This window comes from Eulemur rufifrons, chromosome 6, assembly GCF_041146395.1.
Source record: "Eulemur rufifrons isolate Redbay chromosome 6, OSU_ERuf_1, whole genome shotgun sequence".
NCBI classification, from domain to species: Eukaryota; Metazoa; Chordata; class Mammalia; order Primates; family Lemuridae; genus Eulemur; species Eulemur rufifrons.
In genome coordinates, this window is record NC_090988.1 from 11,184,716 (window position 1) to 11,199,406 (window position 14,691).

The 14,691-nt window shown below is 40.4% G+C and overlaps 2 protein-coding genes across 2 annotated transcripts in view; one reads left to right on the forward strand and one right to left on the reverse strand.

Annotated features, from left to right (window-relative positions):
- The window catches only part of SIAE (sialic acid acetylesterase), a 34,029-nt gene extending 31,005 nt beyond the window's left edge, over window positions 1-3,024 (forward strand). The window contains exons 9-10 of the mRNA XM_069468745.1: window positions 193-388; window positions 1,788-3,024. Of these exons, the coding sequence (XP_069324846.1) occupies window positions 193-388; window positions 1,788-2,021 (430 nt within the window). The 3' untranslated portion in view covers window positions 2,022-3,024. The remainder of the gene's footprint in view (window positions 1-192; window positions 389-1,787) is intronic.
- A 1,326-nt stretch (window positions 3,025-4,350) lies between these two features.
- On the reverse strand, window positions 4,351-14,355 carry TBRG1 (transforming growth factor beta regulator 1). Its single transcript, XM_069468746.1, has 9 exons — window positions 14,024-14,355; window positions 12,314-12,384; window positions 11,442-11,674; window positions 10,735-10,871; window positions 10,294-10,440; window positions 7,969-8,066; window positions 7,586-7,696; window positions 7,025-7,167; window positions 4,351-6,367 (listed from the first exon to the last, which is right to left on the reverse strand). Exons 1-9 carry the CDS (start codon window positions 14,171-14,173, stop codon window positions 6,222-6,224), a joined length of 1,236 nt encoding a protein of 411 aa, XP_069324847.1. The 5' UTR covers window positions 14,174-14,355; the 3' UTR covers window positions 4,351-6,221.
- Window positions 14,356-14,691: the final 336 nt, after the last annotated feature.

A 14,691-nucleotide genomic window follows, 5' to 3' on the forward strand; every position in this document is an offset into this window, starting at 1 on the left:
TCCAACCCATAGAAGGCCCAGAGACCCATCTTTCGTTACCGTTCACCGTTATCTTAAGCTGACTAGCACTGATGATGAAATTCAGTCAGCTTTATTCTTACCTTCTTAAAGGGTGCTTTGTATAATCTTCTTTTTAAAAAAAAAATTGCTGAGCTCAAATCCACAGTTCTTTACTTGTTCTTTATCTTGTAGCATCCACCCTCGAGATAAACAGACTGTAGCCTACCGGCTGCACTTGGGGGCCCGTGCTGTGGCTTATGGCGAGACGAGTGTGACCTTTCAAGGACCACTGCCTGCGAAGATAGAGCTCTTGGCGGACAAGGGGTTGCTCAGCCTCACGTATGACCAGCAAATCCAAGTGCAGAAGCAGGACAACAAGACATTTGAGGTGAGAATGGCAGAAAAATAGGTATTTATCTTGTGCTGGGAGCAGGATTTCCTCCACACGAGGCCCATCTATTTCATTATCGCGTGAGGATGAAGCAGGTCTTGGTTGGTGGGGAGCTGAGCTTCTCTCAGAGGGGCACATACACAGCTATTAGTTCATTAGCTTGGAGGCAATTTTGATAGACAAGTAAGGGAAAACAAGTCCATGTTAAAATGATAATACTCATTTGTAATTTTGTCTCCAAGAGCAGCCATCTTTGCTCAGGGAAGGGCCTGTGGCTTTATTTGCAGGTTACCTGTTGAAGATCCTTGCTCCTGAGTATTTATTAATACCTCATCCTCAGGTGTCTTTTTTGTTAGACTATCCTAAATTCTGACATTCTTTGAGTTTCATGTCTTAAGAGGCTTAATCTTAGTGGTTTGTAACTTAGTGTGAATAAATGTAGTGAGACTACTTTCTTTTAATACCCAGCAAGGATTGTTCTGCTGTGGAATTGAGACTGTCGATTAAAGAGGTTATTCAGGAGTCTTCTCTCATTGAGGGTGGAGGCATTCCTACATGGAACATTTAAATGAATGTCTCTGGGAATCATGAGACCTTAGGCTGGGAGTGTGTGTGTGGAAAGAGTGCATTGAAGATGAAAGAGTATTAAAGACAAACTTACAAGTTATCTAGGGCTGTTGCTTCTGGAATCCTAACTACAATATACACCTGCCTCAGGTGCTTGCTCAGTGCATACCCCACTTAGCTTCTTTCCACATGGGGTTTTAGGTGAATTTAGAGACTCCCAAGACGTCTCTGCATTCTGAGTTCTCTCCCCTAGTCAGCTGCTGGCCGTCTGCCCACCATCTGGCCCCGGATCATAGATGGAGTCAGGACAGAATTTAATGTTTGGGTTCTGGATGATTTATGTTCCCTTTTCTGGATTGCCTTCTGACCTGAGTGAGAAAGGCTTCATATGTAAAGTTCCTTTGTGCCACTTCTTCATTCCGTAGCTCCTTTGGGAGTCCAGAGCGTAGTGACAGCAGCTGGGCTTCTCTGCGCACTCACATTCCTGCCTGCCCTGCCATGTGGCAGGAGGGATCACTGGAAGAATGCTCAGGGGAGGCTTCCCTACGTGCTTTATACGATTATGCTTCCTTGTCTCCCTCAGTAAGTTAATGTTTCACTTACTGATTTAAATTGTTTATTTAATCACATGAACATGTTATCATCAACCTATGCTGCATTGACTGGACTCAACCTGGACTCAGGTTTGTTCCGGCTATTGTTGAAAGTAGGTCCTTGGCTAAGAGTGGCTCCTTCCCTCCCATCTAGTTTGTCTCAAAGAACAGTTCCCAGTTTCTGGGGATGCCCTTCTAACTGACCTGACCGTCCCATTTTATGGCTTTCTTACTAGATCTCATGTTGCAGTGACCATCAATGCAAGTGGCTTCCAGCTCCCATGAACACTTTCTCCACCCAGACCCTGACCCTGTCGATCACTTCTTGTCATGGCTCTGTGGTTGCTCTGCGCTATGCCTGGACCACCTGGCCTTGTGAATATAAGCAGTGTCCCCTATACCACCCTGACAGTACCCTGCCAGCTCCTCCCTTCGTTGCTTTCATCACAGACCACATTCCTGGAAATTAGAGTGAGGTTGCAAATGACAGCTGCAGTCTGATTAGAATTTAGATATAAGGGTGTATCCTTTAGATTTTGGCATTTAGGAGTTTAAATGATAACAACTGTTGCTTTGAAAGGAAATTAACAGAAGACCTCATTGAACAGCTTCCAGCTACCACACAGCTGTTCCTATATTCAGAGGCACTAGGGCTTGTAGGTAACTTGAAACGCTTGCCTCTTGTCGCCCAGTTTGTCTAAGGATCTGTATTGGACTAATTCTGAACAAAGTGTCATTCACTTCCCTCCTATTATTGGGAGTGAAATGTCTAACACTTTTGCTCCTTTGTGGGATCTCAGGGTTGGAAGAGATTTTAAAGGTCACATGGATCGGGTAGTGCTTATGTGTTCTTCACAAATCTCTGACAAGTGGTTATTGAAGCTCTGTATGAAGTTTCCATTCTAAACTTTCTAACAGTTTTCCTTTATGTGGAACTGAAATCTTTCTCTCATGAAACTTTACTACTGCATGACAGTCTATCCAATAATTGAATATAGGCCTATTTGTATTCTATTTAAGCCAGAAATGATTGTTCCTTCAATCTAAATATTGATAATGTGAATGTGCAGGCATTTTGGGAGGTGCTAAGGGAGTGCCTTAAGGAATGAAAAGAAAGGGCCAGGTGGCAGCAGCCCAGGGAAGGCACTCGGGTTGCAAGGAGCAGGAGTGGGGAAACACGGGCTTAGGAAAACACGAAAGTAGAGGTAACAGAGGCAAATGAGTCATTCAAGTTAAATACAAATCCCAGGCTCTGTAAAGGTAAAAGGTTTAACTGAAGATAATCTAGAAGGAAGAAAAAAATGAGGCTGAAAGTAAAGCTACATGGTAAGCATATAGTACAATAATGCAGATGCGACAAATGGGAAAGAGGCTTTTTGTCTGTTAAGCTTAATGTGGTTTGTTGATTAAAAATAGCTAATGGCATTTGAAAATTGTATTATTAGAAGTTGGAAATAAAAATATAATCATTAGTGATGTGTATATATTTATATGCAGGTAAAATTCGGTTAGGAACAAACCTATAAGTTTTCCTTAAAGCATGGGAAAGGAGTAAGAATGTTCCCTATGGGTAGTTTTCATCCCTTAATATGAAAAATGAGTACTAAAGCAGTAAGTATCATTTACTCCACATCTGTCTTCCAAGGGGCTGGGGTGTAGCTCCAAACAGCAGGAATAGTTTTGTCTGTGTCAATATTTTATTTAGTTAGAAAACAAAAAACAGACAAAAAAACCCTATGCACTCTGCAAGGAATGTTGGCCCCCCGAGCACTTCCTAAGCATACAGTTAACTCCTAACCGTTCATACTTCGACCTCTCATGCATCTGGGCCCATGAGAACCACAAACCTAGTAACTCCTGAGAAAAAGTAAATCTGTCTGTCCACTCCTCCACCCCCAATACACATATAGCCATGGGCTGTTCTATTAATAATTTGGAGGCAGCTAGAGGTAGCCAAGAACTCTAAGGCCAGATTCCTTTCACCCCCAGTAACTTATTCATAGTTGCACCGTGTAAAAAATTTGGTTTAGGTAGTAGACATATTAAAGAAGTCATGTGTAAATTTATTTTTAGAGGTTGAATAAAATATTTTGTGGGAATTCAGTGTATTTCCCAAAATGAAAAGAACTTTTTCCTCTTTGAAAATGAAATTTATAATCACTGTAGAAAATTTGGACTCTATAATATAAGCAAGCAATAATCATCCCCAAATTCATCATTCAGAGAGAAACACTATTTTGGTGAACATTCACTTAATTTGTTTCGGTTATATAATGTTAACACTATATAGTATGTAATCTGTTTCTGACTTATTTTACTAAAATAATTTTCCTATGTAAACAGAATATAGTGTTTCATTTTGTGGAAGTCTCATACTTTATTTAATGAATTTCTTATTAAGGGACATATAAATTTTTACCAAAGTTTCACTATTAAACTAATACTGTAATGAATATTACATGCAAACATCATATCACACTTGTTCAATTATTTCTTAGGGTTCTCAACATGGATTAACAGGTTAAAGGATACATATATATTTATAATTTTGATACCTACAGCTTAACCCTCCGAAAGGATTAAACAAATTACATTCTTATCAGGGTATAGTCCCATTTTTCCTTCAACCTCATTGACATTGGATGTTGTCAAATTTAGAAAATCTGTAACAATCTGATGAAAAGATATTTTAAGTATACCAGGGCAGTACTTTTTAAGTTTAAAACCATGATCTAAAGTAAAAATATTTTGCATTATCTCATGTATCCCCCACATGTGTATGTTTACATAAATACATGTATGCACACTATAGTTGAAACCAGTTTCAACCTTCCTCCACGTGATACATTCCAACATGTTTTAATTGTTTTAATTTTAAAAGATGCAGGTTTTGACACACTAAGTTTATGAACAACTAACGAGTTGAGATTTTAGTTTGAAAAACAGGTCTAGGAAACTTACATTGATTTATTAAAAACATTTAAATGTCTTTCTAAAATGAGGTTCTCTTTTAATATGTTTCACTGAGGCTGTAATAGAACATAAAAATATTTGTTATATGGTAAAAGCAGCATACATCATTTCCTTATAAGTGCAAATATGCTCAAGCAACTTATGCAGAGAAAAAAGAAAAACATTAAAATATTAACAGTTTGAGTAATCCCTTTCCCACCCCTGGTTTGCTTTGTCCAAATTTTATTAGATTGTTTCTTTTATATTATAAAAGTTATACAGACTTATAAAAAAACTAAACTTAGACTCATAAACTAAGACCAGTTAACTTATTATAGTTTCTGAGTTTATAGTGGCCAGTGTGTGTGCTCTAAACACTGCTCCATCTGATCCCCTCCTTTGCTGGTCAGATTTATTACTATAAAATGTGATACCATTTGGATTGTCCTCAGTTGGCAGTTATGAGTGACAGCACACTAACAATTCAATTCTCACCAGCCCTTCCCCATTCTTCTACTTCTGGTCTTTTCATCCCCTCCCATTCCAGCCAGCCCTGGGTCCCTGTTGCATGGATAGCATCCCACAAGGTAGTGTGGAGTTGTACTGACCGTGATTAGCTGATACAGTAAACCTCCACCTTAATGCTATAAACAGGCTGCAGAAAATTCAGTTGTATTGAACATGGAGTTATCTTGTTACATGGTTAATGAAATGACAGGATGAGTCTGTTATGGAGGATGAGAACTAATCCCCTTTATGTTATACGTGAATTTCTGTTATCGTATGGTTTCAACATAACGAGTTCGAGAGGGCTAAAGAGGGCTTTTTGATCCCCCTGAAGGATGTGCAAAATGTGAAGAAAAAGATGAACAGTATCCTGGACTGGACTTTCCAGGCTGATTATAAGCAGATTTGGTTTTGATGATACTGACATGAAAATAAAGCAGCAGCCTAGGTTGCAGGGGCTGGGACTTGATATTCCTTGAACTAGGATCAGAATCAAGAGTAGAAGTTTGTCAGAATTTTACTGTTTCCCTTATTAGTCAGCAGTTGCTATAGACTGAATGTTTGTGTCCCTGCAAAATTTGTTAAGTTAAATCCTAACCCCCAAAGTGATGGTATTAGGAGGTGGGGCTTTTGGGAGGTGATTAGGTCATGAGGGCAGAGCCCCCATCAATGGGATTAGTGCCCTTATAAAAAGGACCTCAGAGAACTCCTTTGCCCCTTCCACCACGTGAGGACACAGTGTGAAGACAGCTATGAACTCTACGACACTGCATCCATCTGCTGACACCTTCAATTTGGACTTTCTATCTTCCAGAAATATGAGAAATAAGTTTCTTTTGTTTATAAGCTACCTAGTCCGTGGTGTTTTGTTATAGCAGCTCCAATGGACTAAGACAATGGATCTATCTTATTCTGGTTTATAAAGGACCGAAGTTTACTCTTTCTCAGACAGAGCTAAGCAAAAAAGATTACATCCTGATTACAACAAGATAAAAATAAGCAGAATTGTAAAGAGAAATTTATTACTAAAAATAAAGCAGCTGAAGTTTTTCCCAGGGTAAGCTGTCACCGTAGGAACCTTCATGATGAAATGTGTTAATTTAATATCTTCTTTACTCCTGAATTGCTGCCTTCTTCCATATATTCTAAATTTTAGTTTAAATTAAAAAATTCATCATGATGAAAATATGTGGTATCTGATCCCTTCTTGTTCAGTCTGAAGACTGAATTGGGCTACACTGCGACGGAGACTTCAAGTGCTGCAGGTGAGTGTCTACCAAGGGTTCATGTGTCAGGAACTCGGGCTGGTAAGAAGACACAAAGGCTGCAGGCTGAAGCTCCGGGAGGTCCAAGGATCCTGGAGAAAACAATTCTGTAAGTTCCACTGCTGCCTGGGAATCTCGGGACCGTTTTGGTCAGACACATATATGTCCTTTCAATAAATTCCTTAATACCCTTACATATATCAGCCCAATTTTGCCTTTGTTTAGGACAGATATTTACTTTTATAATGAAGAAAACTATGTACGACTGAAACAGATTAAGTGACTTGCCTAGGGTTATACAGTATATTAGGTAAAGAGTGAGAATTTTAATTCTATTTTTTAATTTCCATCCCCATTTTCTCTACATGACCCCAATGCCCCTGGATCACTCCACGCATTTGTAGCAGGGAATCCATGGAACATAGGGCCAAGGCCATGACCTGACCCCTTTGATTGCACTTGAAATTCTATTCCCTGCACAGTAAACCTTCCCCTGGTATTCTGCTCAGGTTTCTCGGGGTGCCCTGTCTTCCTACGAGTGCACGTGCTCCCGGAGACTTCTGTGAGTAATCTAGGAAGCTAGGCAGGCTGCGGGTCCCCCTCTGACTCAGCGCTCTCCACGGCTGGATCAGTGAAAGCTTGTATCACTTATTGCCTGGATATTTGGGGCACTCAGCTATGTGTGAAGAGGGGGAGCGTAGCTTAAAAATGGTCAATTTTCAAACCAGAAAGGTAAAGTTAAAAGATACCTGGCAGAATGGGATCATCATGATCTTCATCAAAGGTCTGTTGCTGAAAGGCTTCAAAACTCATGGATGCATCAGTCTCTGGCAGTCCCTGTGGTAGCTGCCCATCTCCAGGTTTGCACACATCAAATTTCACCCACTGGTAACTGTGGGATCAAAGGGAATCATTTCTAGAGATGTCTGCTAGTCATAACCCACTCCTATCTCCAAAGGATCAGGTATTTTTTCTTTACATCCCTCCCATATACATCTAAAACATTAGCTGACAAAACACATAACAGAAATAGGCCTCTTTGGTGACACATTATTCTGTTAGACTTCCCAATCCTTTTGCTGTCACGGTACACACAGAAAATGGTAATATGGTACAGTGGGGTACTGGCTCCTGCCCACCTGTCTAAAGCTGAGGCCCAATACTTGAGGCACATTGTTCAAGAAGCAAGCATGCTTTGGACATAGAAGCTCAGTAAACGTATGAATGAACACAGCAGTAACTGCCAGTTTAGGTCCCTGGGTGGGTGATCACTGAGCTTTTCTCAAGGGAATGGATTTGACCACACTTACTTGATGCATTTTCGAGCTCCTGGACAACTCTGGATCAGGTTGTGGATGGTTGGATGAGAAAACCCAAAGAAGTCAGCTCCAGTTGGAAACAGGTTAGGCATTGGTTTCCCCCTAACAGGTAAAGGAGAATTTTAGTTTGAGAGCTTAGAGGGAGATAAGGATGGGTTTAAGAATGCAGTAGTGGTATGAACACACAGGATAAGCTTTCTTGACTTTGATACTGTGGAGACTCTAGTTGCTAAGGTGTCTGAAGGATTCAGGATAGGTTTCTGTTTTATAAAATAAGGGATCTCCACTCATTAAAAGCAAGAGTAAAGATCTCACTGTACTGATGGTGATCCAGTGATCCTTTTAGCCTGTCTTCAAGTTGCTGGTCAACTTACATAGTAGCACTTATGGTCTTGAGCAGTTCTGCATGACAAGCATCTGCAGAAGAGCTGACAATGGCATTCTGGGGGTCATCTTCAGGAACAATTTCAAACTGAGAAAGATAAAGGAGCAATTGAGGATCAATCCTCAAGAAGGAAGAGGTAGGGAGAGTCATACTACTCCTATAAACATTGCTTCACTCTGAAATTTGAAACCGATGTATACCATCCTGGAAGATGGGCATATTCCTATAGTGCTATTAAAAATTAAAACAAATCCAAATAAACAGAGAAAGTCCTTTGACTATTTCAGTTCTACTCTTTTGGTTGACTGCTCTCCAGGTCACCATTTAATTTGTTATGTACCTTTCCAGACCCTTTCCTAGCCACTGACTTATATCCGTAAGTACAAATACAAATGGTATTTTTAAAAACAAATGAGATCACTCTCCATGAAATCTTAAGTTTATATTATAGTATCTAGGAGAAGAGCAGGGCATTTTGATTATAAACTGTCATTTCATTTTATTTTCTTTCATTTTTGAGTGTTAAAATATCTTGATCATATTTAAAAAAGAAACTTGCATCAAAATTAAATTAATCCTGAGGAATTTTTGCCAAGAAAATATTTTTGTAACAAGTTCTATCTAGCCAATTAAATTCCTTGACCAGTTTTCTATAAAGTTCAGTTAAATAATTTTCAGTTATTCAATGTTTACTTCACTCAAATTATTCTCAACAGGATTAAATTATTTTCTGCATAATTTTTTAGAATGATAATGAACAGTGTTATATGTTACTCTTTGTACATTTGCACATTTCTCTAGGAAATACTAGACTACCTAAATGTATTCTGGGTCAAAGGATAAACATATTATAATTGCTCATACTGCCAAGTTGCCCTCCCAAAAGACTACCAATTTTCAGCCCTACTAATGTATACTTGTTTTCCTATACCCTGTCCAGTGCTGGTTATCATCAATCCTCTGATACTTGTCTATGAGGAAAATCCAATCTCATTTGTTGTTTTACTTGCATTTCCTTAGTTATTAGTGAGGTCTACTCTTATCAACCATCTGCACTGTTTCTGTGAGATGCCTGTTTTATCTGATTGCTTTTTCTTATTCTGTAGGCACATTTTATCTGAACAGTAATCCATTGGCATATATTTTCTGTTTATTGCATGAGCTTTAACTCTCATTATGATGTCTTTTGTCATTTAGAAGTGTTTAAAACTGTCAAATCTGTTACTATATTCCATGGGTGCTTGCTTTGGCAGTACATATACTAAAATATATTCCATTATGGCTTCTAAGTTTCATGTCTTGCTAAAGAAAACCTTTTTACCTCACCCTAAGATTATTAAAAAATTCTTCTACATTTTGCTTTAACATATTTATGGTATAAAATGCTCTATAAAGCTAAAGTAATTAAAAGTCACATTGGCACTTATAGACAAACAGATCAATAAAACAGAATCATCTGGAAACAGATCCAAGTAATACATATATTAACATTTAGTATATAAACTAAAGCCACTTGATGTTAGTCGGGAAAAAAAATTGAAGCTAGATTCCTAGCTCACAATATACCTAAAGATAATGTCTAGTTAGGTTAATGAGCTAAAAACAAAAACTAAAAATTCCACAGATTCTTATTTTTCAAAAATGTTGTAGCATTTTGTCTTTCAGAAGACATTAAGAATCAGCTTGTCAATTTCATCAGGATTTTGATCAGATTTGCATTGCACTTATAGCTTTATTATAAATATGATATATTGCTACAATAGTGAGTCAATGGCCCTATTTTTTCATCAAGAGGTGATGTTGGAGACAATGGAAAATGAATTGTCTCGAATCTTAGCACTGAGAAGGATGAACAAAAGTATGTAACAGGACAAGGATTCAGGACTCCCAGGTCCTTAAGACTATGTGCAACTAGAAACTGATATGCAATTTCTTTGCTACCTCCATTTTGGTTTATCCTGAAATGGCAGAGTATCTAACTAATCTTCCCTGTATTTGGGCCTGCATTTCACATAAGCAGGCTTGATCAAGCCACACAGTCACAATATCGACAGCAGAAACAGCATGGTTCAAGGGAAAGGGCATCAGTTTGAGAATCAGACACAGATTCACGTCCCAGCTCAATCACTCATTAGCAGAGATGTGACTTAGGGCCAGTCACTTTTCTGCATCTTGGGGTTACTCAAATGGTGATTACATAGTATTTACCTTGTAAGGTGTCAGAACATGTAATACACTTTAAGTGCCTGGCAGAGAGTAAGTTCTCAGGGGGAAAAAAAAGAAGGAAAAATAGTGGCCATTATTAGAGCAGTACCTGAGGCTGCGCACCACCATCCTTGATCTGACAGGTATATAGACACTGTTGGTCTGGGCACGTCATGCTGGCATATGTTCGAGTACTGCAGTAGCCCACAGGGTAGATGGCACTCTCATCATGGAAGCCAGGTCGGTCGGTGATGATCTACAAAAAAGATTCCCCCAACTTGGGATTGAGGTCTGTGAAGAATTTAGAAGTGAGGTTTACTGTGGTAGCCTTTAGAACCACTTTGGGGCTAAAGAGTGACTCAAATCACACCAAGGAAGAGAGTAGGCTGTGCAGCAGACACAACTGACCTCGTTTTGTAGGGACTGGAGATATTCTGGGGTTGGTATGGATTGGCAAGGGGCTGCTGCTAATGGGAACAGGGAGGGAAGGCTCAACCCCATTCCCATATTTCTCTGGTTCTCCTCTCTATATATCGCTGGTCTCACTCACCTCCCCCAGGCTATATACTGTTAGACCCTCTAGTACGATGGGGAACACAGGCCGTCCTGAGGGATCCAGGGCAATGGGCTGAACCAGCTTGAGAGCACCTCCCTCCATTTTCTTTTTCTTGGATGTTTTCTTCAGAACTGAAACGCAAATCTGGGGTCACCCACTTTAGGCCCCTCCTAATGTTGAGGGGAAGGGAAAAATTTACATGTGACTGTTAAGGGCAATAAGCCCATCCTGGGTTTACATACTCATTGAATGGGCACATGGGGCTTTTCCCCAAAGCCCTGAGTATCTAACCTGCCCACCTTTAATATAAGTGCTTAGGAGCTAAAAGCCTTACACGTTTTAAGGCCTCTTAGTTCATGTGTAAGGTCAGAAATGTCCCAAGCCAGCAGTGTGCTCAAAAGGCCACCCAGCCCATTTCCCTGCCTCTAGGAAAGACTGAACAGAATGCAAACCAGGGTGTTGTGGGAAGGGGAGGGAGGAGGTCTCAGTCTGCCCCCTTCACATTTAACCAAGTCCCAACCAGAATTTTTCCACCCAAAGTGGCTCTAATAAGACACTTGCTTCTAAAGGGCTATTAGGGCTCCTTAAGAATCAGATGAGACTTTAAGTATATCTATGGTTGTGTGTTTCTACTACTTGGTACCAGGTCTGTCATTAGTAGCTGAGTAACTGGAGCAACTGGTAACGTCTCCCCAAAGTACCTTCCAGTTTGTTGTTCTCTTTGCCTTTTTCTTTTTTCTCCTTCTTGGATTTCTTCCCAAATGGTTCCTCAGCCCCAGTGCTGGGCCCAGAAATGGGCCCCGCTCCCTGTATAGTTCCCACAGAGCTGGCCACACCATAAGTCAGGGGCAAACTGGAGCCGTGGGAAGGAGCTGCAGCCTGTACTTCCCCTTCAGTTAGAGCCTGAAGCTGGAGGAGCTTCTTTAGCAAGTACCTGAGGTCAGGAAGGAAAGGGAGCAGAGGTATGAACTTCTGTATTGTCTCAATTCAGTATTTTACTCAAGTACTGGGGAGAGCGAGCATTATATACAAAGATTATTATACTCATAAAAATAAGGTTATTATTGAACCTGGGGAATAATGAAGCCCCAGAGGATATTCAATATTTGAAGAAGCCAAAGATAAGTATCACAGCTTATTTCTCTTGCATCTGGAAGGTTCCTCTACTTTAATGTTGGAAGGTGTTAGGCTTCTGAAGGGTATATCTCATGAATTAAAAATGTATATAGACCCACTATGCTTTGCATAGAATAGTATACACTGAATAAATAGTTATAGAATGAAAGGCAGTTTCTTTATTACTTGGCTTTTATAATTGGGGAGTTATAAGATGTAGATGTAGCAAGAGGGTTTTGTTAGAAAGATGAGTGGAGGAGCTGTTTTATCACTGTGGTCCAATATGACTTAGGTATGCAGGAACCACTACCACAGGTTGTGAGTTTCTCTGTACTTGATCAAGTGGCCAAGGGGCTGTGCAGTGCACAAAAATCCCACTGGAGAAAAATCGCCAGAGCAATAACACCATATCAATTGTCAAAAATGTGATCCTGAATACAAAATGAAACCAGCTTACCTTCTTTCTTCTTTTGCTTTAAGAAATTTTTCCTCAAGACGAGCAATTTCATCACAAATAGCAGCATTTTCCTTGAAGAAAAATTTTGAACATAATCTCATAAAATGAATAAAAGATCAAAGTATTGTTTTTGAGAAGATCCACATAAAAAAGCCTGGGGCTGGATGAGAAGGAAGAGCTATTTACCTTGGAGACAAGCTATAAATAAATCTTTAGGTAAAGGTAGCGAGGTTCTACTATGGGCAGGGTAATTATATAACTCATCCAATCTGGAATACCTTTGAGTGAAATGGGGTGCTATTAATGGTTATGCCAGAACAACATGGTAAACTAGGATTGTCCTGGGCAAACCAACGTTAATGATTACCTTAATTAGTGTAGTCTTTTGCAGAGAAAAGGGCATACTGCTTAGATCCATAGATGTTTAAATTTAATACTATACTATATATGAGGATTGTCTATTCCCAAGTGCCTTAATTTTTCAGGAATTTACAAAGCCAACCTGCCACAAAGCATCCCATACAATAAAAACTTTACAAGAAATGGATGGAATAAACTCAAACTTAGTGTGTAAAACTATTAAGCTTTATAATTTACTTGTATGTATTCAAGTATCATCTTTCTTTACTAATGACTCAATCTGTCTCTCAAATACCAATCCTGAAGGGAATGCTCCAATCTGGATGCTCCATAGGTGGAACCTCAAAAACTCTCAATGTTCAAAACAGTATCCCTTTTCTTCACAAAACCTTCTTTAAGTATATGATTCAATAACACAGACTCCAAATTTTTGGTTCCTTTGACGTGTAGGGGATAAATGAAAGAGAACAGTCAATAAGATGTCAAGTCCTCTCATTTCTACTCTTCTTATTTCTCTTCAGTGCATACAACAAGTGCTGAATAAATGTTTTTGGAATTAATATTCTAATTTCCAAACCTTTCTTTATAAAATGCTGAGAAATTATTCAAGCTTTTAGTAGAAAGAAGAGGTACTAACTGTTGATTCAGATGTGGGAGGATCTTTGAGAAATCCACCCATATTTCCATTTGAGGCAAGTTTGAGCAAGCCAGAATATTCTAACACAGAGTTATGGTTGGCAAGCCAGTTCATTCATTCATTCAGTAAACCAGTGCCTCTACAATAAAAGAAAGGCACAAACACTTGGGAGACTCAAAGGTTAGAAGGGACCATTACTGAAAGCTTCACGTACTAGGCAAGGGGTTAGTTATGGGGTATGTGGAGCGCTCAGGAAACAGGCTGTGTAGTTGAAGTAGTAAACTGGTTTCTAAGTTGGAGTCTGGGCCCTGTCGCAGTGCCCTTGAGCAAATCATCTCTCTGGGCTTCGTTGTTCTTATTTTTAAAATAGTGCCTGAATCTCAGGGTCCTCTCGAGAATCAAACACATTTCTGAGAGTTTTGCAGTAACAATGATGACTACAATTTATTGACACATCTTCTAGGTACGAAACACTTTACTTTTCTCACTTAATCTTCGTAACTGCAATATAGTTACTGGCTCTCATTTACAGATGAGGATACAGGATTAGAGAAATTACTAATTTGTCCAAAGATATAAGGCTTACAAGTAGTAATGCATACTGAAAAGCTAACACTCTATTATACTGTCACTCTGGGAAAGGGAACAGCTTGGGGAAAGATTTCGCAAGGAAGGAGTCTCGAGGAGACGGGCTGAGAGACCATTAGACTCACAAACACCGTGGCTTTGGCCGCTTTGCGCAGCCGCAGGTACTTCAGCCGGTACTTCTCGTTCTGGCTCTTCTTCGGGAGCTTTTTCATCCTGGCCCTGCTGGACTGCAGCGGGGCCCGCGGTGAGGAGGTGAGGGCGCCCAGCAGGCTCATGGTCCGGCCCCGCTACGGGGGCTCCAGGACGCGGCCGGCATCGGCCCCTACACCAAGGAGCGGGCAGGAGCGCTGACTTAGTCTCTTCGGGGCTGGCGGAATCGGGCCCTCTAAGGATTTAGCTCTACCGGACGTTCCCAGAACTGACCGCAGGGCCAAAAATCTTGTAACCGAATCGGCTGCCGGCGCCTCCCAACACTTCCGCGTCTGTCTCGGAAGTAAGCCCTGCCCGGAAGTTACGCAACGGCGCCGGCCTCGTGTAACTTCCGGGGCCGCGGCCTTGACCTTGCGGATTCTAGGCACGGGAAGAGGGAAGACCTAGGGGCGAGCACCGGGCGAGGAGAGGAGGGAGGGTGGCGGCCGGAAACGGCGGTCCGTGACTCGCGTGTCTTTGCGTTTAGCTGAGGAGCACTGTTGTTGAAAAAAGGCATGAACGAACAAGAATTTTAACAACGTGAGCTCTGGTTCACGCTGCCCACAGGCCACAGCATTTCCATACCCGTTTTCACACTTCGTAC

Coding starts and splice junctions, on each gene's coding strand:
- TBRG1 (XM_069468746.1), bottom strand. CDS start 14,173: ATGAGCCTGCTGGGCGCCCTCACCTCCTCACCGCGGGCCCCGCTGCAG. Junction 12,385..14,023: donor CGGCCAAAGCCACGGTGTTT/GTGAGTCTAATG, acceptor TTTTTCTTCAAG/GAAAATGCTGCTATTTGTGA. Junction 10,441..10,734: donor CAGTATATAGCCTGGGGGAG/GTGAGTGAGACC, acceptor TCTTTTTTGTAG/ATCATCACCGACCGACCTGG.